Source organism: Thermoascus crustaceus (genome assembly GCF_041956765.1).
Source record: "Thermoascus crustaceus strain CBS 181.67 unplaced genomic scaffold VTN00scaffold_6, whole genome shotgun sequence".
Taxonomy (NCBI): Eukaryota; Fungi; Ascomycota; class Eurotiomycetes; order Eurotiales; family Thermoascaceae; genus Thermoascus; species Thermoascus crustaceus.
In genome coordinates this window covers 470,716-494,474 of record NW_027192532.1, presented here as the reverse complement: position 1 = coordinate 494,474, position 23,759 = coordinate 470,716, and the positions used below count along the sequence as shown (strand labels likewise).

At 48.9% G+C, this 23,759-nt stretch overlaps 7 protein-coding genes across 7 annotated transcripts; all 7 read right to left on the bottom strand.

The window, feature by feature from the left end:
* Positions 1-360: 360 nt before the first annotated feature.
* VTN00DRAFT_8543 (uncharacterized protein) lies at positions 361-4,949 on the bottom strand (the record flags this gene model as incomplete). The annotated part of the gene is made up of 4 exons (XM_069435409.1): positions 361-915; positions 970-4,605; positions 4,669-4,850; positions 4,916-4,949. 4 exons carry the CDS (start codon positions 4,947-4,949, stop codon positions 361-363), a joined length of 4,407 nt encoding a protein of 1,468 aa, XP_069285358.1.
* A 3,945-nt stretch (positions 4,950-8,894) lies between these two features.
* On the bottom strand, positions 8,895-11,207 carry VTN00DRAFT_8542 (uncharacterized protein; the record flags this gene model as incomplete). Its single annotated transcript, XM_069435408.1, has 2 exons — positions 8,895-10,504; positions 10,556-11,207. 2 exons carry the CDS (start codon positions 11,205-11,207, stop codon positions 8,895-8,897), a joined length of 2,262 nt encoding a protein of 753 aa, XP_069285357.1.
* A 657-nt stretch (positions 11,208-11,864) lies between these two features.
* On the bottom strand, positions 11,865-13,207 carry VTN00DRAFT_8541 (uncharacterized protein; the record flags this gene model as incomplete). Its single annotated transcript, XM_069435407.1, has 6 exons — positions 11,865-11,990; positions 12,066-12,129; positions 12,196-12,314; positions 12,363-12,734; positions 12,798-13,008; positions 13,104-13,207. The coding sequence occupies 6 exons, from the start codon at positions 13,205-13,207 to the stop codon at positions 11,865-11,867; spliced, it is 996 nt and encodes a 331-aa protein (XP_069285356.1).
* Positions 13,208-14,098: 891 nt separating this feature from the next.
* VTN00DRAFT_8540 (uncharacterized protein) lies at positions 14,099-15,245 on the bottom strand (the record flags this gene model as incomplete). The annotated part of the gene is made up of 3 exons (XM_069435406.1): positions 14,099-14,156; positions 14,220-14,553; positions 14,711-15,245. The coding sequence occupies 3 exons, from the start codon at positions 15,243-15,245 to the stop codon at positions 14,099-14,101; spliced, it is 927 nt and encodes a 308-aa protein (XP_069285355.1).
* Positions 15,246-15,697: 452 nt separating this feature from the next.
* On the bottom strand, positions 15,698-16,812 carry VTN00DRAFT_8539 (uncharacterized protein; the record flags this gene model as incomplete). The annotated part of the gene is made up of 5 exons (XM_069435404.1): positions 15,698-15,947; positions 16,025-16,099; positions 16,174-16,490; positions 16,546-16,608; positions 16,708-16,812. 5 exons carry the CDS (start codon positions 16,810-16,812, stop codon positions 15,698-15,700), a joined length of 810 nt encoding a protein of 269 aa, XP_069285354.1.
* Positions 16,813-18,300: 1,488 nt separating this feature from the next.
* Positions 18,301-20,281, bottom strand: VTN00DRAFT_8538 (uncharacterized protein; the record flags this gene model as incomplete). Its single annotated transcript, XM_069435403.1, has 5 exons — positions 18,301-19,333; positions 19,398-19,491; positions 19,547-19,874; positions 19,943-20,071; positions 20,129-20,281. 5 exons carry the CDS (start codon positions 20,279-20,281, stop codon positions 18,301-18,303), a joined length of 1,737 nt encoding a protein of 578 aa, XP_069285353.1.
* A 2,594-nt stretch (positions 20,282-22,875) lies between these two features.
* Positions 22,876-23,727, bottom strand: VTN00DRAFT_8537 (uncharacterized protein; the record flags this gene model as incomplete). Its single annotated transcript, XM_069435402.1, has 4 exons — positions 22,876-23,467; positions 23,521-23,581; positions 23,652-23,666; positions 23,721-23,727. 4 exons carry the CDS (start codon positions 23,725-23,727, stop codon positions 22,876-22,878), a joined length of 675 nt encoding a protein of 224 aa, XP_069285352.1.
* Between the last annotated feature and the right edge of the window lie 32 nt (positions 23,728-23,759).

Below are 23,759 nucleotides of genomic sequence, written 5' to 3'. Positions count from 1 at the left end.
TCCCGACCCGAGGTCTGCTTACCAGCCTTGGAAGTGCGGATCGCTGATTAGTCATCGTGTGGAGAAGGATAACTAACTATCGGTCCAGTACATACGTCTATTAAGGAATTAAGAAGAACCTAGGATAAGTAACTAACTGCTCTGAAGTCCGAGAAACAATAAGCATTACTTAAATTAACAGTAAATGGTAACAACTAGATTCAAATATATGTAGGGTATTTGCAAAACACGTTAAACCTCTGTATCCCATCACGATTAGTGACCCTGCTGCGACCGCTGTAAATCCCTTGACCATTTAAACGCCGTGGTATAATCGCCTGTATAAACATAAATAGCCCCAAATACATTTTGCATAAAATATCACTGAATGGCAGCAGCTTCTCTCCTCCTTACTTCGGCAGCTTCGCCTCTCAGAAAGCGTCCAACCTCACGTTCAGCGTTCGCTGAATTTCTGAGAGTCGTATTTTGATTTGCCTTTCCGAAGAGACATTGCCACAGGTCATCCTTCCTCACGAGTTCACCCCCGGTGGAACCGCCCGTCATCAGCTTGGCGAGTGTTGCATCTTGCATCTCCATAGAATTAGCAGAGTCGATGGCCGTCTCGGTGATGTTTTCGACCGTTGTCCCGTCATGAAGACCGGGGCTTGGCGACTGGGCTTCCTTTTCCTTTTCCTTCTGTACGATGTGTGTTAGACGTCGAGACACGGAGATATCGTAGATCGATTCCTCGACCGTGTCTGAGACAAGATACATCCAGACTGTGGTTGGACGATATTGTCCAATACGATGCACACGCGCGATTGCTTGAAGCTCGATGGCAGTATTGATGAGCGGCTCGCAGAGGAAGACATGAGTTGCATTCACGAGGTTTAGACCAGAGGAGTGTGCCTTGGCATGAAGCAGAAAGCATTCAACCTGCTCAATTGTCAGTAGTGAATCAACAACCAAAGAAGTGCAAGAGTTACATACCGAAGGGTCGCTCTTGAATTTTTCAATGCCGTTCTTGCTGTCAACACTGCTAAACCCAATCCTGAAGCGCGTAAATGCGCTTGCAAGAACACCCAGGAAGTTCTTGTACTGTGAAAAGACAATCGACTTCGCCCCGGGGTCGTGCTGACGCAGCCACATGATATGACGCGCCAAGGTATCGATCTTCGTACCGAAAGAGCCATCAAGGTCAATATTCTTTATCTCTCTCAACACCCCCGAGCTGATATCGGAGTAGATGGAGTTCTTTAGAGAACGTTCAGACTCGAGCTTCGTTGGAGTCTTTTCCTCCTGCACGAGAAGCTCCTGGGGCTTATACGTTATCTGGTGGAAGTCGTTGGCCTTTAAACGCTTCTTGCAAGTTGGGCATGTCCGATGTTGCTGCCACCACAGATGCAAGCAATCCTTGCAGTATTTGTGGCCGCATACAGTCAAGACACCAATTTCAAACGAAGACTGGCAGATAACGCATGTTCTTGCGTTCTCCTCCGATCCTGATTCGTCTCTCAAATGAATCAAATAACGACGCTTGGCTTTCAAGCCGGATATTCTTCCATCTATGGTAGCCTCGTTCTGTAACTTTGCAGCGAAGAGTTCTTCGTTGAGGGGCTTTCCAACACTCTCTTCGTCATAGGGGGCGACCGTATCCGAAATCTGCTGCAGCTGACGATAATACTCGAGACGTTGGTTCATCGTATCGCGAAACATCTCAACTTCCCTCTCCAGGCTAGATATTACCTTCGTATGTTCGCTGGCCATCTGACTTGCATTGCTAAGGACCTCGTTAACGATCTCAAGCTCAGCCCGGGCTCGAGAGCTCCCGCCGCTTTCCTGCCATTCAAGCGACGTAGCAAGGCTGCGCAGCTCGCTGATAATCCCACGAAGAGAGCCAAGCTGAGGGTCCGGCTTGATTTTGCTGCGAGTATTCATCATCGAAAGGTAAAGCTGGGGGGCAGGACCCTCGCCTTTTTGCGCTTGGATGATGCCACTCTTGACTTCATGCGCAATGAGGACGTTTTTCTGACCGGTGAGGGCGTCATGCCTATCAGCGAACATGGCGCGCAGCGCTTCCATATAGACGTACATCTCTTCCTGATGCTTGGTCGATATCTCATATTCATTACCCTCGAGCTCTCCTTCCTCTTGATCGATGAGTGACTGAAGAAGTAACTTGATCATTGCGTCACGCCACTCGTTATATTTGGCAGCATGTTGATTCATGGCCTCGCAATAGTCTTCAAATTTCTCGAGAAGTCGGCGACCCTCAAGCCCACTGATGTAGATCCGCGGTTTCATTTTAGGAATACGGACGAATGACTTCGTTTTGGACTTTTCCTGTATCAAATTCATATACCGTCCAACTTTCCGAGAGATGTCAGTCAGCATCTCCTTTCGGATCAATTTTGCAGCCTCATATGCATCCTCTTCGCATTTTTCAAGAGCCTTATACTCCTCGGAGTCAGGTGCTGTGAGGTTGGTGTCCGTCTTGATCTGATAGTACGCATTCGCGGTGAAGAACTTGCAGATATGCTGCACTTCCAATGCAGCCCTAAGCCTCTGACGATACGTGCCAACGCGACTGTTCTTGTCCGCTTCTTCGCCGTCATCCTTGTCGCTTGAGGTCTCGACAGACACCCCGCGAGCGATCCGCTGTTGCTCGATCTCAGCTTGCAACTGATCTCGACAATCTTGAACGATCTCACTGGAGCGATCCAATGCTTTCTGCCAGATGTCAAGAGCCTCGCGGCGGCGGTGAGCGTTTTCCAGTAACTGACCACGTCGGATCTGGGACAATAGAAGCGCGCGTTCTTCACTGCGTATTAGCGTATCATTCTGGTCGATCATCACCTCAAGCACCTCAGCCACGGAACGCAAAGGACCGTTTCCAGTGCCCAAAGCGCGACGATTGCTTCCCGCTATTTCAGGGTGGAGACAAGTCTGACGAAGCCTTGTCAGCCAGTATCGCATCTTTTCGATTGTAGCAGGGTCATCGGGGTCCCAGTCATCACGGACAGGTGCACCTGTAGCATCAAGGCCGCACTCTTCACACATCTGTTCATACAGATGGCTGTAATGCTGTTCTTCAACCGCCGTAAAAGGAATTGTGATGACGACCCGTTTCTGAGGCGGTAAACGTAGCTCGTTGCGAATGCGATCTTTGCTATGTCGAAGAGCTATCCTACCAATGATGGTCTTGAACACTGGTTTAAAGTCCTCGTACAACCGTGTCCAAATAGGCTGGGAGTTGCAAAATGGCTCGTAATGAAGAAATAATAGAAGCCCAAAGAGGTCTGTAATATCCTTGCGGAGCGGAGTGCCAGTCACAGCCCAGGCATTCATGCGGGGGATCAGACGAGCGACCCTAGCTGCACTACTGACGCCACTTTCGATCATCTGGGCCTCGTCAAGACAGACGCGCCACCAGGATATCTGGACGAGAGGTGTCTTTCTTGGTTCGTACTTCTTCTCGTGGCGCAGACTGCGCTTCGGGGCGTCTCCAGAGTAATGCACTTCTCGCGAGAGGACATTGTATGTGGTGAGTACAACATCGTGGTCAGCGATCATCTCAACATGTTCTGCATCCGACATCTCCTCATGGCGTTGCATTCCGGTATAATGAAGGACGCGGAGAGCAGGAGCGTGAGACTCGATTTCCTGCTTCCACTGTTCGAGAATGGCAGGTGGAGTGATGATCAAAGTAGCGCCAGATTCCTTGAGGCCATCACGATCAATCCCCGACCCTCGACTAATTGGCCGTCGATTAAGACAGATCAAGCTTATCAACTCGACCGTCTTGCCGAGTCCCATCTCTTCGGCCAGGATCCCACCCTTGAGGTGCTGTCCTGCATCATACCAGCCAGATAGATCGGTTGCCACAGTCATAAAAAGATGACTGACAAAGCAACGTTGTCCATCTGCATCGGTAAACTGATGGAATGAATCCGGCAGGTTTTCAAAGGATGTCTGTTCTTTAGGGACCACTCTCCCATCGGGGCGAAGCTCCATCCCTTCTCTCTGAAGGAGCCATCTAACCGCTCTGTTCTGAAAGGGATAAAGTCGGCAATTCACCAAGTCACATTTTATGTCCTCCGATGCATCAGGTGTAATCTCCGGGACGTGGACGTTGTCGTAGAAATCCCGAGGCGACCATGTATATCGTGCTTTCCGACGGTCCACATACCCTTGGGACTGATATTCTGGCAGTCCGACTGGCAGGTATCTGCAAAGGATCTGGTGCGCATCCCGAGGAAGCTTGTTGGGAATGTCCAGTGAATCCTTCCAGATGATATTTGTCTCCAGTCGGAACGTCCTACGAGACAAGTAATGTATTGTCGACTGATGGCAGACAGCAGGGAGAGACCCCCGACCCCGATAGTTGTCAGCAGAGACCAATCCTCTCGCAAGTTCCATATGTGCGCCAAAGTCTGTTGACTCGGAAAGATCAAGTGTAACCTCGAATATAAGTGTCTTTATCGGCAGTACTGAAAACTGCACCTTGTAGACACGGTCCCGAGGGCCAGCGCGCTTCAAAGTCTCCAGTGTGACAGGAGCGGATGGATGAGATTCATCAGAGCTGTCAGTGGCCAATATGCCACCTGGTTGGTCTCCTTCCCACTTCTGCAAAAGGAAAAAGTCAGTCCTGCTATGTCAGTGAATGCTGGAAGTAGATCAGGCACTTACAATGTTCAGGAGAAGACGGGCCAAAGTAACATATCCATCGGGCTTCCTTGACCCAGGCACAGAGGAAACCTGCGCAACACCTGGATTCCCATCTGACAGCTTGCGACGCTTGTTTGGAGGGCCCTCGGCATGGGGTTCTTGACCCTCCACTAGCATGGTGGCCAACTGGCCAGCAGCGTAAGCTGAGACATGAACAGTCAGGAAACTCCTCCAAATCATAACATAGATAAAGAGGGTAAAGACTTACCTGGCAACAGGGCCTCCGCTTCCACGACCGCCATGCCGTGCTTCAATCTGCGTCTTGCCGTTGACGGTGTCGGTGGGAAGTACTACTATCGAGGACGGGAGGCAACGGCACGGCTATTGGCCTTAAGGCTAACCTTATCTAATGTCACGTGACTGTAACGCAGATCGGTCCCCACCGACCCTGCAGCCCAGGCCAATAATGCCCGAGTGCGGAGTGCTCCGTGCTCCAAACAGAGCGATGCCCTGACTGTGGCGACATGCTCACACGACTGAGAATTGCTGCCTTTCACTGCTATCAAGACTTCTACTATATTGAACACAAAAATTTCGGCAGATAGATTACGGAGTACTTATGGTCAGAGACGGCTGGAATTTGGTTAAACACGTGTCGTGCTATGACACGAGGCAGATCGCACCACGAATGATGGAATCGGAGGGGCCACCAGTTGACTTCGTGATTATTACCTTTTGAAGTACCATCCAGGGTCGTGTGCCTCATTACTGACGGCACTTTGCTCGCGCCGTGGAAGCTCAAAAAATGTTTATGGCGGTAGAGCTCTGGACAATATATAAGGTATTGTAAGGAGTAGGTTATTATCCGGGAGAATGTCGTTAACAGTATACTAGAGGTATGGACATGGACTATCTTACTCCAATGTTTGGATCAACGACTTGACAAGACACCAAGAATATATTGAATGTCACTCTATAGATTCCAAGAAAAAAGCCTTTGAGCTCGACCACAAAAAGTGTCTAGGCATCTAGTTGCTGGCATTGGTAGCAGATATAGCATGTCCTATAAAACTTAATAATAATAGAAATGACAAAGCATACCAGTAGGACACAAACAGGATTTTTTCCAACAATCCTGTCACCAATTTCACCGGACCACCAAAAAACTGTTCCGGAGGCTGGTATTTCCTGCCAGCCTTTTCCCATATCGAAGTAAGATGGCATTGAACCTTGAATGTTCTCGATGTAATCCTTTCCAGCAATAAGGCCTTTTTTGGATTCGTATTGGCACAGGGATTTTGTCTGAAATTCCTTGATCCAAACGGAACTGTCCGAGAGCTTCGACCGACTGATCTTCACGGTACAACAGGAGTCCGATACAGGGATGATGCGATCGTTCTCTGTTTCGACAAATTCGCACTTCGACGAGACCCTTTAGTGGGGCCTTTGTCATGAACCAAGCTTCCGTTTCTGAATCCCAGTCTTGAAGAGGGGGAGGAAACTTTGAGTCGTCAGGTGCCAGGTCTGGCTTGGCACCCTTGTTTGAGTGCTGGGGATCGCATGTGACCCCAAAGTTTAAAATGCAGCTCGACCAGGGATCCAATCCATCGTGACATAAGCCTGAGATGACGCCCTCGTGTCTCCTGACGAGTGGATGGAAACAAATCTCATTCCGGACACGGGATGGTGGGTAGTATCAGCCGAATGTCACCGTTCGAAGTCGACTTGTTTGAAGCTATAGTTATAAGGATTAGCCTGGAAAGAAAATGAGAACTCAGTCCAACTTACAACTAGCATAGGCCTGGAGATGTGTGCTGGTGAGTTTTTATCGAAGTGGCATGTGCCGTCTTTGCGGTTCTTGAAGTGGCGAACCCAGGCCTTCATGAATTCACCAGCATTGATAGGGAAGAATATCCAAGAGACAAGGGGGCCGTTTGGATGTTACTTCATCTTCTTGACAAACTCCTTGAAGCTTTTTGAAATACCCGAAAACGGATGAATCCCAATGTTCTTTCCGCGTGAGCAGCACACAATAAGGCCTTTGATACTAGGGGCAAACTGCACATAATGTAGTCTGGTGTTTTTGGTGCAAAACATGTCCCAGGGCTGAATATTAGGTGGATAGGGGGAACTCCAGGTTCTGGCAAATAGGTTGTATTGATAATATGATCGAATCCAAACACTTCGGAGGAATAGTCTGGATTTTATCTAATTAGAAGGTATACACTATACAGTACGACATCGAAATAGAAAGAGGAACTTACATCACAAGTAACATCGCATCCGTTGCAAGGGTATTGTGCTTCGACAATTTTATGCCACGGAGAGTCGTCAGGTAATGGATCTGACCCCGAATCCAAGAACTGCATACAGCGTATTCAAATGTGGTCTGATGATAGTATCAGCTTCTGAGTAGATGGCGGTAGGTGCAGTCGTTATTCACACGAGCCGACTTAAGACGGTAGTTTGGTATTGCTGATTCTTGATATGTAGGAGATATCTTGGTATTCAATTCTCGTGATGTAGATGTCTCTTAACAAGCTTATTTTGCGCACATCTCCACTGCTATTGCTTACATGTTCAAGAACCGATGACTTTCGCCAAGTACTATTAAGTACCAGCATGGTCCGACAAACGGCAAAATAATGGTGAGGATTTCGGGAGGCAACCTGTCAAAGCAATTCTTGCCTGAAGCAATCCTGAATAATCCGCCTTGTATGACTGCTGAAAAGCCCTTCCGTAATAGAGGCAAGGTTTCTCTCTTCTTTTTCTTTCTCTGAAGGTTTATACATCGCTTGTGTTACGTTTGCAAACTTCTCAAAATCAGCGAACGTTGGCCTCTGTTTGGATCCATAGCTGTCCGCTAGGATATCGTAGCATGACTTGTGAACCCAGATGCGTTGCTCCGGATTTCTCGAGCAAGGATCACAATAGGCTTCGCGCCCAGGAATTGCAGGAACTGTATATGTGCTTTGATCCTTTTCTAGATGAGTTAGATCAGTTGGTGTTGTTAATTTGTAAAACCAAACATACCAAAGATGAGCCACCCAGGCTTTGCTTGTTGTCGGCACAGTATACACAGTGCCCACCCAAGACGGATTCCCTTATCATACACCATATTGAATATCTGAAAGGGTGTTCGTGGACGATAAATCGGTCTGGTTCCACGTAGAAGAGAAGAGTGGGTCGAAGAGAAGGGTGCGTCGAAGCAAGATTAGCTGAAGAAACCTAGATAATCCGATACGCTTATCTGGCCGGTATAAGCAGAAGCCTAGCACAGGATGTCAACAGAGCTAACAGACCTAGCCCTGGAAGCCCCGTTTAGCTGACTGGCAGAGATAAGACAGACACTGAAAAGCAAGGATAGCACATTAGTATAGACCAGGTGGCTGGAGGGATCTGAGAGCAGTAGGTGACAGGTGAAGGATGAAGGAGAGAAGGTAGTCTGGTGATCGAGACTGATTTTTAAGTGAAGGTTCAAGATAGAGCGGGAGTGGGATAAACAGCAAATTCCAGCAGATTAACGCGTCGTTCCGTTGACTACCCAGATTAGGACAAGGCAAAGAAGCAGATTCGGGCCTTGACTCGTAGCAAGCCAAAGTGAGATGAGATGACAAATGAGGATTAAGATATTCAGGGATTTCCCCATCTGCAAGTCACAGCAGAATCAGATGAGGTATCAAAGGAAATTTAAATATGTAGGCGTTTCCTTATCGACAAGCCAAACAAAATTGAGATAAGGTGATCAAGGGAAATTCAGATATTCAGGCGTCACCTCATTCACAAGTCACCCTATAATGAACAGCGAATGAAAAATGAAACAGCACAGTATGACAGAAGGACAATGGGATAGCGAAAAGAGTCTGACCTGGTCTCTCCCAGCCGAAGAAATTCAGCTCGGGAAATTTTCAAGGTCAGTCACAACACCTAATCCACAGAGAAGTGAGACCAGACAATAGCAGGACTGGCAGGCTATGAAAATGGAGAGCTTCTGGTGTGATTCAATAAAGGTATGCAGCGTGGGGGATGGAGGTTGAGATGTGGCAGATGTCAGTTATTGAGTTAGAAAGGAAAATGGACTCCATTGCCAGCCCGAGACGTCCTTTACTGCATCTACGCGGAAGACTAAAAAGAGTTATCCGGTCATGGCTCTAAAACAGGGTGAATTCAAGGCATTACGGGAAGGAAGGACATAAAGATAAACACAAAATGAGCCGCCACTCAGAGTCAACGTAACGAAAGAACAGTTACAAGTTTAAGATTCCTGGTCCTCGTCCCAATATACTCTTCACACTGGGCCTTCCCGGCAACACCTGCTGGTCGCCCTCCTGGGGTGTCAGCAACCGAGACGGAACCTGAGACTCCTTATCCGTATCACTGACGACTATTCCATCCGTAGCCCTTACAGATCTGTTATACGGCGTACCTCCAGAAGTCTCTTTAAAGTCGTCCGTCGTGTCTGCCGAGGAGAAAGCTCCACCGGCAACGGAAGAGAAATGCGCTTGTCCCCACTGCTTTGTGGACATACTGGAAGGTCCTGAAGTGAGAGTGAATGTGGATATGCCAACTCCTCCATTAGAGTCGATATCAAGGCCGCGACTCATCGAAGCGTCGATGGAAAACCCGCCAACAGTAGTGCTGTAAGTCGTGTTGACCGCGAGTGGATATTCAAAGGTGGTACGGCTGTCAGTCAAGGCACCATCGCTACCAATCTCTGTAGATCTAGTTTCACCTAGAATGTTCTGCCTGTTTGACTGGCTGGTCCCTTGGTTGCTGATCAAGCCAAAATTGGAGTATGACAGAGTCTGATTCCATGAGAAGAGAGAGGATGTAACTGTGAGCGTCCTCTCAGCCTTGACAGAGTATGAAAGAGATTCGTTCGCGCTACTATTGTATGGACTGTGAACGAGATTTCGGGCGATTGTAAATGTGGGCTCTGGTGCAATGACATGGGGGACGGCTCCCTCATCAGACGCCCCGGCCGGGGTATTGGTGGCGCTTTCGTCTAGGTAGAGAAATATCTTCCCAGTAACGACCCAGTAGGAGCCGACCGACTTGGAGAGTGTGGCCGTGCCGTCCGCTGAGACATCAAGGCCGACAACCTTTATTTCAAACGTGTGCGCTTTGCCATCTGTAAGAATTGGGAGGAATGGAGTGATGTCTATTTCCGGTTCCCGCAGGTCAAATGCATCGATACCGACGATTGGACGCCAAAATCCAGGAGCTATTCCTCCAGTGAAGATTATGGGGAATGGCCAGACGACCCCAGCGAGGGTCCCATCAATCAGCAGCTGTATTTCACGGAAAGGTGAGTATCCGTAAAGGTCACCGACAGTATCGCTGAAGGCTTTTGTATCAGATGAGAAGACATTAGACCACCAAAACTCCTCCGCAGACTGGCCGCATGCTGAAATCGATACAATCGCACGCCAAGCTGTAGCTGGGATTCTGTAAGCTACAGATGCATTATCGGCGGGAAGATTGAACGCGCTAGCCGAATTGTTCGCTGACCGTCTGGCAGAAATTGGCAAAATGGCATCGGCCACTTTTACGTTCTTCTGCTGAGAAAAGGACGCAGTGAGCGTCACATTGAAAGGGCCAGTGTAAGTGTCATCAATCAGATTTCCCAGATCGAATATAAGTTTCTGAGGTTTCTTCCACAGTGCAATGTACTGTGACATCTCCTTTATATAGGTCCAGACAATTCCATTGGAAGTTGGCTCGGCTGTTGACGTTCTGAAGACTTCTATATCTCCCAGAAACATGAGAGCCAGCCGGTCAAATTGACGTCCTTTGGAGGTAACGGTAAGATTTATTCTGACCGTGTCAAAGTCGCATTGAGGTGGTACATAATTCCCTAAAAGATGTTAGCAGATCATTGGAAGAGAATAGAATTTCCTCTACCCACCTATAAACGGTTTTCCATAACTAAACGCAAACACATGCTCCATCAACAAGAGTTCCTGGTTGCACCCATTGCTCTCTGGTTTGAAAGCTACAGGGTGATACACTTGAAAGACGTCTAAGGGTCCAGTAGGATTGGCAAGCTGACACTGACGGCGGAAATTCTCAGAAGTGTCCCCTAGGGAGAAAACCGTGGGGAAATATCCTAGCAAAGCGAGGAAATAGCATCCGAAAAGCAACATGATTGCAGTTCCTACCGTCCGAAAACCGTACTTATCGCTCTGCCAAGGACTTGTGATCCTTGACTCTCGGAAGGACGATTCAAAAATCGCACCATCAAGGGTACCAGTCTTTTCCGTTGCCCATCCAACCACCTTCTCGCACCCCAATGTTTGATCAGGATCGCAATGTCTGGCAAACAGCAGCCGATGCACCTGGCGATAGTCCCCGCGGCTGGACCTCAGCGAAGCCGCTGTCAAGGCAAGCAAGACGACGAGCGACCCAAGTGCTAACCACAGCAGTCGAGCTGAGTCAGGCACGCCGTGAAAAGTGAACGTCCGAACACCGGTTGGTATCTGAAATGCGGAGCCGGGTGAGAATAAGGCGTTTACGCCAGATGAGGGTGATATATACGGCTCCATCCTCAGCACTGCCATGATTCATGTTTCCTTAGAAGGTAGTATTCGGCACGGTCTGCCCCGCTAAACAGAGCTACACTACTTCCTTCTAAGCAGGACAACATGGATTGTGCCCCTTTGGTGAGTAGAGCTGCACGCTAAGCACCTACTATTGGCGCTTGTGGGACAGTAGTTGATGTTCTGATAGTCGGAGATAAGATTAAGAGGTAGTATCCTATCTCTTGATGACAACCCGTCGTCCTGCTATTGAGATTTTCATACGCCCAATTCAGAAAATACTCTCCTCTCGAATCGTTGTACTGTGTATTTGCCTTCTGCTCGAAAGACATGGACAGAAGTGACGCAAGGGATGGATGCGTTGTCTCGTGGAGACTTCGGGACCAGCGAGGCTTCCCCTGACTGCGATATCTCATCCGGCGCTAAACATGGATAGTGCCGATCTTCCATCCATCCGTGATACTACTCAGCACACAGTATGAGAGTACACAGTAAGTGGTTTATCAACTTTATCACTTTCTATGTATCCAAGTCGCGATCATTAATTAACCAATGATACAGTATGGAGCTCTGTTTCTTCTATTGTTATGATACAGCGTACCTAATATTCCATTTTTGAATACCCCAGAATGCAGATCATAACGAGTACCATAATGTCAGTTGATCCCAATATGACGTTCAAGCATTCCAATCTTCAAAGGCATCTTCGCCAACTTTTTCCTTGACCAACTTCTCGCTCAAGTGCCAGAGCGCAGCCCCTAGTTGCGGATCACTGGCTTGTGAACTTTCCTTGCCAAGTTGGCCCTAAAAACGGCGAAGTTAAGACTCAATACATGCATGCTCAACATGTTGCTGCATAAAATCTCGTATATAACGTACCGGGTCCGTCAAGTATACCCCATTCCAACCTTTCTGCTCAATCTCAGGACTTGTTGCGGCATACCTGGACGGCAGAGATGAGCTCCAAAAATCCTTGAAAAGAAACAGTTCTCCCGGACGGTATACTTACAATGCACTATAAGAACCTTGTTCCGGGCTGCGACTAACTGCTAACGAGACGTTGGTCAACACCTTACCGATCAACCCCGGATAGGCCTCTTTCCACTGCTGCTGCATGGCGGTATTAACCTGTGGAGACTATCAGCAAGCATATCAATTCGACCCCTACTGGCTTACCGTTCCAGGATGAACAGCAATCGCATAGATGTTGTCGCCATTTGGCTTGATCACCCTCTCCAACAGACCGTACTTGACACCCAGGATCATCGCAAGCTTCGACCGCGCATACAGCTGCATCGGCCCCAGATTCGAGTTGTTGATATCCTCTATGGAGTCGAATTTGGTTGACGGAGCCATCCGATGCGCCTCGGACGATTCCAATATGATCCGGGGCGCTGGAGCACCGGGCATCTTGGAGGTTCTCCGCATGAGCGGATAGAGCAGGTTGATCACGTAGAAGTGGCCCAGCCAGTTGACCCCAAAGTGACAGTCGATGCCGTCATGGTCGAGGGCAAACCGGTTGACATTGATTCCTGCGTCCAAGACCAACTTTTGTAGAAGTTAGCACCACGATGGGATCCCATCCAATCAGCTAGGTATGCAGCGACGAACAAGATCCAGCCGCTTTTCCCTTTCGCGAATACCCATAAAGACCTCCCTCGTCTCCTTCAGATTCCCAAGATCACAATGATACCACTCCACCTGAGCATCGACACCGAAATCCTTCTTAATGCCCCTGATGGCATCGGATCCCGTGTCCCAGCTGCGGTTGACCAGAATCACTTTGGCTTTGGCCTCCACGAATCCTCGGGCTACCGCGTATCTACAAGATTTGCACAAGAGAAAGATCAGCATATTTCCATCACATTATGTCCTATTTTCATAACACCTGTCTGCTGAAGAAAGGAACAAGCTGACCCGATACCCTGCGACCCACCCGTAATAACAGCGACTCTACCCTCGAGATTGTGCAGTTCCTTCTTAGGCCCGAACCCGAAGACTGAACCGAGTAAGGATTGCATATTTCAACGGTCGAATGTTTCTTATACGGACTAGGTGGTTAGGAGTTGTAAATAGGTTTCGCAACGACAATGTTTGATGATATGGCGACAACGATAATAACTAGTAAGAAATATTCCGAGATATTATCATTATATTTTTTCTTTTTCTTGTCTAGGGAAATTTCAAAAGAAAACCCCCTTCCAAACTACGATTAGACTAGACATTAGGAACAACCGGAAGAGAAGAGCCCCGAGGCAAATGGTGCGTGCCAGGAACCTTTTGCATCACGGTGACGGAACGCAACGCATATCCCGTGGACCTGGGGGTCTCCGTGGTCCACAATAGAAAAGGTGCTATTCTGCTTTTAATCACCATGCTGGAAAGGATAGATAATAACAGGAAAAGTTGAAAGCCGTACTCAAACATCTGTTTTCCCCGGCGCGGGCTACTCTCATTTATTGCATGTCTGGAAATACTGAAGGCAGCTTGGCCGGCGGCCGGAAAGGAAACTCTATTTGGAAGACTCTCGATGTAGGTTACTTGTAAACGTTCAAGCCTTTTATCACTATATTTTCTATTCTGATTTCTAGCTAGGTACGCTTTAAAAGAAATTCAATGATTCAGAATAGGTACATATCCGCAAGCGAAAATCATAAAATTGTATGTACTTCTTTTATCAAAGAAAAAAAAAAGAAAGAGGAATTTGCACGGCCTACCCGCCTCGTGGTAGTAAATCCTCTCGAATTTCCCATCTCTTAACTCCCAAAAGACGTGGATAAACATATTGGCTTTCAAAACAAAGAAAAGAGCAATTAAGGATTGGACGTCGAGGAACTCCAAAACTCCTCGACTCGCATATAATATAAAACGCCCGCTTTTCCAGAAAAATTAAATCGCACACCTCCCACTTCTCACATGAATAGACGCCAGGCACCGAGAATCAGAGCGGCGGTACCGGTACAAACACCCCTGTTAGAACTTGTTAGTATACCACCATACTTGGCGACGACAATGAACAATGGGAAAACATACATCAACCACTGCAGCGTCGAGAACTTGACGGCCTCCACGCGCTCCCTCAATCCCGCGACCTCCTGCTCGATTCTCGTCTCCGTCTCCTTGATCCGCATCTCCTGGCCATTCGCCTCTTCACGGATGCGGCCCTTCTCCAGATTCAGGTCCAGCCGGACCGACGCCTGCGTGCGTCCGATCTCGTCGCGGAGACGGGAGTTGAGCTTGGCTAGGTCGGCGGAGATGCGCTCGTGCGAGGAGCGAGTCAGCTGCGCTTCGGTCGAGTCGGCGTTGAGGAGTTCGGAGCGGAGTTTGGCGAAGTCAACTTTCTGCGTGTAGGTGGAGCGTTCCGAGTCTACAGAACAAAGGTCATTAGATCTTTTATAAACTTGATGTTCAACCCCGCAGCTTCACATGGTGCACCGGTAACAGACACCGCTGCATAAGAGGGAGGGAGGGAGGACAGAGGACTCGGGGGATTGAATGGTAAGAAAAAGACAGGCTGAACTAACCCTCCCTCAGAACCATAGTCCTGGTCAGATTCTGAATCGACTCCTGAATCACATCGTTCAGCACCCGCATCATCGCGACGGCCTGCTCCTCGCTGAACCCTTCCTTCTTCAACCGCTGAACGAACTTGAGCGTGTCGAAGTGGTGATCGCGCTGTCGAACGGCGGAGGCATGGAATGCGCGTCGTGCTGGCTTGAAGGCTGTGACGTAGACGCCATTATGTCTGATAGGATTACTGAGAGGCTCAGCGGGTTGGGAGGACGAGTTAGTGATCGAAGTAGACGGACGACGGGAGTTCGGGAACGCGGAGCTGCTGTAGCGAGATAGGGATGAAAGAGGAGTAGAGGAATGGGGGTGAAAGGCCGAATTATGCAGCTGCCGTCTCAGAGAACTCGATCCCGTTATCCTGTTCTGAAGCTGTGATGAAGTGGCAGCGGCCTGAGGCGGAGCGATGGTGGTGCGGGGAGAAATACTGTTCCAGGTCAGGCGAGCGGGGAGGAACCGTGGCACTTCGACGACCTGCTTCGGAGGCGCCATTTTGGTATATGTGAGGAAGCCTTTATAGACCGAGAAGGTTGGGTGGAATTATGGATAGCATACTATCCTATAGTTGCGAGAGATTCGTGGTGAAGCTCACTATCCGGACAATGACGGCGGGCAGGGACGATCCCCGATGCGGGAAACCGGGCTGACTCAGCCACGCCGCGGCGGTTCGGGCAAATCACATGAATGCGGATGCCCTAAGGCATCTGGATGCGTCCCCCTGGCTGCCTAAGGTTCCTAGTATGAGTTTTGTACGCTGGAGCGCTTCACTCGCAAAAACTATTCGTTGATTTTATTCATAAAAAGTACAGTCGTCACGAAGAAATCTAATTTTCGAACTTGTGATATTTACGCTATTGTTTCTCTATGTCCAGAATCTGACTGCAAGCGGGGAATCTGTCAAGCAAACTACTAGACAAAACTTGTTCTTCAGAACTTCGTGTCGTCTATAGCTGGAAAATTTCCTTCAACAGCTTCATGGTGTCCTCAGGACCGTTAACTGCGTGACCCACAGTCCGTGGGTCGGAGAAAATCTCATAGTCATTTCCACCAGGGAAAGACTTGTCACCGAAGAAATGGATGGTCTTGTACTCGATACCCGAAATGTTCTTCTCGTTCTCAACGTGCTGCAAGCAGTAGGTCTTATCCCAGCCAGTGGGGAAGACGTCAAAGGAAATCTGGCCGCCGATGGAGTACCTATTCGGAGGGTTAGCCATTAGGGAAAAGCCGCTACCACTGTATAGTGTACAGAAGATTGCAAGCCAAAAACTTACGTGAGACCATAGTCAGGGAACTCCTTCTTCAACGCCTCCACCATATCTCTTCTGATGTTGTGCACCTTGTCATACCTAGCTCCCAATCAGCACGCTCTGCACACTTACGGAAGAAGACTCCTGGAGTGTATAAAGCAACTAGAACTTACGCTTCGAACTCATTTCTCTCCTCAACACTCGCATTTCTGCCAATGGGGCTGATGTTGACCATTCCGTTGCGGAACTCAACAAAGGTGCCGCGCTTCTTGGGCAGTTTCAAGTTGGCAATGTACTTGAGGCAGAAATCGACCAGGTTCTGGTACTTCTCCTCACCAAGCCATTGAATGAAGCTGTTGCTGGAGAGGGGCTTGCCCATGCGGTACGCGGTCAGGCCGTTCTCAGCGAAGCAAAAGTCGAAAAGGGAGGTGACAGGGATCGAGGCCGTGCCGAGCTGCTCCTGCTGCTTCGCAAGATCCGAGCCGCCGACCTGGAGAGAGGACATTAGAACGTGAGGCATTATGAGAGAGAGGAAGGAAACCGACGAAGCCGATGGCGCATTTGTGCCGTAGTTGCGAGAGAAGCGACAGCATCTCGGGGGAGACAGTCTAGAAGAGTAGAACGTTAGCTCCTACAGCACTATATTCCCAAGAATTGAAGCTCAAAACGAGGGCTTCTCTGGGAAAAAGCTTGGAAGTATGACATACTCGTCTCGCAGGTGTCAGGGTGCCATCGACGTCGAACAAGCAGATCGTGCCCTTAACGGGACGGTTCTCCAGGGAAGGATAGACGCTCGCCGCTTCAGCTGCCATTGCGTTGTACTCGCCTGCTAATAATAAGTGGAGATAGGAAAAGGAAATATTGTTACGTTGCAAAAGTAAGTAAGGACAAAGAAGCACGGCAGGCCCGGTTAAAAGAAAATGACCGAGAGAGCACTATTGAGGTCGAGGAATGTTGGCCAGACTGAATGCGGTACGGGATACCTGTTGTTTTTGGCGGGGTGTCGGCGTCGGTGTCGGAGCCACGAAGGCGGTCAGGTCAGGGGCTGGCGCTAACCCGCATCCCGGGGAAGCGAAACTCCATGTGTAGCGAAAACATATCTGGGTACTTAGGTTATCAGGTGATTTAACATGGACCATAGTTCTGTTCTCCACTCGGGTGCTTCTCACTGTTTCGGACATAGTGACAATTCCTTTGAGTACATTGACTCATCATATGAAACTCGTAATGTAAGAATTACATCCGCCGGCATTGCGAATCTCTTTGACAAGGTTGCTCATTTGTATCTCAAATTATTCTAGTTTGATGGGATGGATTGCTCATATGGGTTAAAAGTTGGAGGTGTTCCAAATGTTCCTTTTAAGATGGTAATTGCCCCTTCACTGCCTTGGCACTCATCAGGTGACGTACCATCTGCCGATCCTTACCCATCCCTACCCCTCCTACCCTGTTCTCTATAAGTAGGGGCAATAAGATTGTTAGAAAAGTTTCACAAACGAAACGTTACGGCAGGTGTAAACCTGGCTAGTACGGGGCGGTATCACGGAAGCTGCAAAAGTATCTTTTGGGACATCTTAATCTATGAAGTTGTCCTCTCAGCAGAGCTAGGCTTTGTAGAATCAGTTGAAATTTCTAGATAAGTATTTGAGAGACTTTCCCTTTTCACAAACTTAATTTTGGCATACTACATTAACACTGAAAGCGACGCAGATGATTCTGGTGTCAAAGTCCAATAGTTGAGCTCGGACATTGGCGAGAGGTAATCATGAGATGAGACCATGCAACTTGGTAATGAAATTTAAATGAAAGATGTAGAATAGGCAATAATAGTCGAACGTGAAAATTAATGCAAGAAACTTATTGTGCTGTGAGAATGGTAGGGGTTTTCTCTCAAAGTACATAGCTTGTTTTTCGTTACAGAGTGGCTTTCGGCACATGTGGATCCACGTTAGACTAGCCATGTCTAGCCCTTCGAGCCCGGGCGGTGGACGCTTATCGATAGCCTAAACCGCATACCGACTGCAACCGACTTCCGAGTTCGAGAAGCACTGATCATGTGAGTATTATCTTCTTTTGTATTCTTTCTCTTGAGAGGGGGGTTATTATTACTATAATAATACATGACGAATCTGCCACGAAGAACGGATGTCGTAACATCGGAACCGCTCTATACTCTCGCAACCACTTTTGCATGCCTCCGAAGGCGCTCGACCAAGACAAAATCACATCAATACCTCCGATGTCAATGCACATAATCCGAGATAAACACAGATTAGAATGAAATTAGAAATAGTAGTACCTTAGGCTGCCATGGCTGTGAGCTGCTTTCCCTTCACGCTCTTCCATTCCATGCCCATCGCTCCCACGATGGAGATGGCAGACAGCGCGACAGACACGTACCACGTATTGGTCAACGCAGTGTTGTACGCCTCTTGTACGCTGTCAAGGAATTGCGGTGGTATTGCTTTCCTCAGTTCAGTTGCACCGACGTGCAGCACAATCGACGGATCCATCCCCGGGACTGCCTTCACGACTCCTGTCACGAGTCGGTTGCTGAAGATGTTCTGGGCCACGGAGGCGAACAGTGCCCCGCCCAAGGTTTGGGAGAACATTACAATGGCCGTACCCACTGCCACATCCTTTGTTGAGAGCACAACTTGGGTCGCGAGGATAGGTAGCTGATAACCGACCCCAACCCCGGCGCCGTAGATGACTTGATATCCGATCCATCTCGAGTGGCCCGTGGTCGTCGTAAAGGTTGTGAGAAGACCAACACCAATTGCAGAGAGAACAGAGGAGAGGTAGAATAATGGCACGTAGTAGCCGACTGCCGTAATCATACCACCACTAAGGAGGGAGAAAACAACCATGGCGAGAACCATAGGAATGCACATGATTCCGGATTTTGTGGCTGACACCTCCTTGATGGCCTGGAACCAGATCGGTACGAAGTACACGATAACGAAGAATGATGATCCGATGAAAAAGCCGAATAGTGCACCAAATGCGATGCTCCTCTTGCGTACGATATGCAGAGGCACTGTGGCGTATTCACCCTTCCATATTTGAATACCGATGAAGACGATGATGAGGACGCCGAATAAAGCCAGAAGAGCAATGATGCGTCCGTTGGACCAGGGGTATTTCGTTCCTCCCCACTGGAGAGCTAACAAAAGGCAGACAATGGCTGGGATGAATACCATTGTTCCGATCGGATCGAACTGATTCAGCTTCTCCTTCCATGAAGATGCAACCAGACTCTGTTTTGGCGGTTTCAAAAAGATCAGAATGGCAAGAATAGTGAAACCGCCGATTGGAAGGTTGATATAAAAGCTTTGAAAGCATCAGCGAGCTGAATAATGGAAACATAGAGGTCTTCAGAACAGCATTATCTTACCACCATCGCCAGCTGACATGATCGGTGAAGGCACCCCCAAGCAGCGGACCAACGACAGATGCGATACCATACATCGACCCAAAAAGGGCATTGTCTCGAAGGATATGTTAGGGTACTATCGCCTTGAGGAGATGATTAACTGGACTTACACAGGGCGCGTTGGTGCAGTGGGATGGAATAAGCGATGATGATCAGAGCCCCTGAGAATATCCCGGCGGATCCAAGACCTGCAATAGCACGTCCCACGATAAGGGCTTCTGAGGTAGGCGCTGCACCACAGACTGCCGAACCGATCTCAAAGATAGCGATAGCACTCAAAAAGACCCATTTGATTGGGATGAAGGTATAGAGCTTCCCAAAGACGAGTGGGAATGCGCAAGTCGTCAACAGATAAGCCGACGCATACCATCCGACCGAGTCAAGGGACTTGAACTGATCCGTAATGCGGGGAGTGGCGGTCGCAATGATAGTGTTGTCCTATTCCGCGCTCCAGTATCAGCCCCAAGTCAATCAGAAGAGGACGAAGAGATACAGCTGTCACTCACCAGTGCCACCAGAAGGACTGACAAGCAGAGACCCGTGGTGACTATCGCCAATGGTAACCCTTTGGGATACTCGCGATTCGCATCATCATCATCATCATCGCTATTTCCATTCTCTTCCTCCTTTGCACTCTGCGTCGTGTGGTTAGCCACGGCCTGCTCGTGTCCCGAGTAGTCATTAGACTTTACCGCTTCTAACGGAGCTGTCTGCTCATTTGTTTTCTCATTTTCCGACTGGGCGACGGTTGGCGCTTCGCTAGAATTGAGGGTTGTTGCTCGAGACGCAGGATCCGCCGACCTATCTTCCTTCTCGGGGGATAGGAAAGACCTTAAAGATCTCATCACACAGTTCAACCCAAGTTCGCCAGTACTATGGGTGTGCAGTGATGATGATTGTGCAAAGGGCCTTGAAAAAAAAGGACGTAGAGACGAAATGTAGAAATAGATGTAAAGGAATAATAGTCGTCCTCACGATGCTTCGCTAGTTAGTGAGCTAACAAGGATAGAACAAAAAAAGTCTGTCGACAAGAGTCCCTGGATCTTATATAGTTCTATCAAAACAAATATCAGAATCGGAAATAGTTCTCGGATAGCCCAAACTGGAGGTGGAGTGGAATACCTATACAGGCAGCAGTCGCCAGTGTGGAGGAAGTTTAATAGACCTTTGTAAACCAGCCAAAGAAAAAAACTAGGCCTAGGCCTTCTACCTGCCGGGCGGCGGAATCTCCCATCCTCTCAGAACGTTTGGCTTGCCAGTCCGGTGATTAGGACGTATCGGGGCGCCGACCCGAGTGAGAATAGCGCATCCTAGGTAACGGCGTCTCCCGGGGCGCGTATAGCGAAGCGCCTATCCCTATTACTGCTGGGGTGCCGCGCTGACACCGACACCCGGGAATTCACGAAGACAGTCATGCGGGCATTCTGAATAAAGCAAAACTTGGCGGATATTTTCCCCCCGTAAGGTATACACCTATGGTCGACGAGATTCCGATGAGGCAGTGGCTCGGAATCGCCGACTCTGTCATCGGCACGCCGATACATGTGAATGTCCCTGGATTTAGGTTTTGTTTGATTCACTTAGTGTGGACCAGTAGTAAAGAGTGATTACCGTACTCTGTATTAGTATTTTATCCTGGATATCTTATTATTGCTTGAATAGTTTGAGACATGATTCTATACATACTGATGCTTCGCGCTTGGTGTTGATACACATAAAAATTTTATAGCAATGAGAGATCCATAAAGTATAGGCTGTGACCCGCAAGCCATTGCAAGCGCGAAGCCGCAGGAGAATCCACTGTGTATTCCACAGCGAAGCCACACCCACCGACTTCAGGCCCTCAGCTGGGTTCGAAAAATAATCGGGTGTCGAGGGAGTGACCGTAATTCCTTTCTTGGTCGAATGATGTCACGGATGCCTGCAGTCGATCAGGTACCTCGCGGCCTTCGACCTGATGTGAGCGTCAAAATTCCCAGAACAGGTACGAGTGATACGTACCGTCCCGCGTTCTGCCCCACATGCTGCCCGTACAAGCAACCGAGAGCCTTGAAGCTTGGAGAATCTGTGGAGATCTGCGGGAGCTGCCGCCGCCGTGAGTCAGCGAAAAGAAACGCGCACGGTTCTAATTGTTACGGAACAACAATTACTCCACCGAACATTCGTCCGCCGTCCAGACAAAACCCCCTAGTTTCTATCTTATTCTTGACCCCTCTAGTTTTACCTGGGTTCGTGCTGTATGTAAAACAAGTTAACGCTTCTAGATATCCTAGGTTTCACCAATTCTTCTTCACTGCGTGGATAGCATATACGAGACCGTTAAAATTTACTTCATTCGCCTTGCGCAGCACAGTAGTAGTTCCCTTGTAGATATCCTGTAGTCACAGCTCACGTAATAGCCCTGGAGCAACGTGGCACTCGCGGCGTATATTCAAAACCCTTCGATTTTCATTGGATAGACAGGCAGGGGTAGGGCCAAAATTTCCCTGGCCAGGGTCAGGTGCACCATCGGAGCTCGGAGCAATTGGGTAAAAGCGCAGGCGCAGTCAAACACCTGACCTGACCAGCGAAAAACGAAGTTCGCAATCAAGAATACTGCTACTAGATCACTGCTACTAGATCAGGGAAGTTCTCAACGCTGAATGAATCATCGAATTCGGCTGTCGCTGAGGCCAAGGAAAAATTATTAAATAGGGCTTCCGGTTCTTTTTCTACCAACATCGTTCAAATCCAAGCCTTGTCAGAAGACTCGGTGTTGGCGAGGTCGTATTCCGATCCAACACGGCTCGGTTGGGGCTCGTTTGCATTAGAACATGCCCTTCGGCCAATGGCATCGGTTCCTATTTCTTACCGACAGCTGCCTCTGACCAGTGCGTCAACGATATGCCCGATCTGATGACCTTGAGGGCGTTCGTGGCAGATCCTTAGGTATCTATTATTTCGTCATTTCCTGCTCGGTTTCGAGAAGCCGTACAGTATGTATCGACGTCACAGCAGGCCGCCTGATTTCTCTCATACACTGTTAGGATCTTCTCCCTGAACCACCTGTAGAGGAATCTCTACGCGTATGTACCTATGTTTAGGTACTCATCAGAAGACACTAGGCGTGGGATGGCAGTAGCATCTTCTTGCAGAGTGCCTTCCGAGCGTCCTAGTGTGATGTGCCTTTCGTGACCTCTGAGCCTCATGGGACTGAGGGACAAAAAAAGTTCAATGGTTAATAACCCTGTGGCTTCTTCGTGGTTCTTTCAGTCTTTCCATTTATCTGATCCAGATGTCAAATAGTTATCATACCATGTCGTCAAGTCAAGCTGGATTCCAACCAGCGAAAATATCAACGGCATCGTAAATGCGAAAATCAAAGAAATTACACGCAAATCCCAAGGTGCCTGTCGAGCTGAACGTGGACACAATGGCAACAAAAGCTGTTTGGATACCCTTATTGCCCGACAGACTGGAAGACCTTGGCTGCCAACTGAGCTAGCAGTCTAGATCGATCCTGTTGCGGCATCTCCAAGAAGACCTCATAGACGCTTTTCCCCTTGACATCTCGGACAGCACCTAGCCTGTTGCCCGCTACAGCGCCAGCCAGCGCTCCCGGGACATTCGCGACAATAAAACCGAGCGCACCGCCGCTCAAACCACCGACGAGCGACCAGAAACCCGACGTCTGCGAGGTACCCCGGACCTGGGTGTCATCTCCATCCCCCGCGAGCCCTTCCTCACGCAGCATTTCTTCGAATATGGCCCCGAACTGCTCCGCGTCACGGCGCTCACGGTCGTCTTCTGATGTCCCGAAGCCGAACGCCGACCACGGGAACCCGCCCGCCCCGCCGCGGGGCACCTGCTCATCCGCGCTTTCGTCTTCATCGGTTCTGGCGTACATCTTACGGGCCTCGTCATACTCGCGACGGCTCTGGGGATCTGAGAGGATATAGTAGGCATCATTAATCCGTTGGAATTCGCGCGTGCGGGCGGGCCGTTCGGGAGAGTCCGCAGGGACGCGATCAGGATGAGACTTTAGCGATGCCCTAGAGGGCCGGTCCGTTAGCAGAACACAGGGTGAGGAATTGAGGGAATGGACCTCTTATATGCAGCGCGAATCTGCTGTTGTGTTGCATTTGGGGAAACCCCGAGGATCTTGTCTGTGCAGTTGGAAATTGTTAAAACAAGAGCCCACATAGCTGTTTATGAATGCAAGGCTGAGCGGCATACAGTGATCCGGTAGTCCTGGAAGTATTCAATTAGCTTGCGCTCCCTCTCGATTATATAGAACGGACTCACTGGGCATGGTGAGAATCGCTATCTCTTTCTCCTATTACT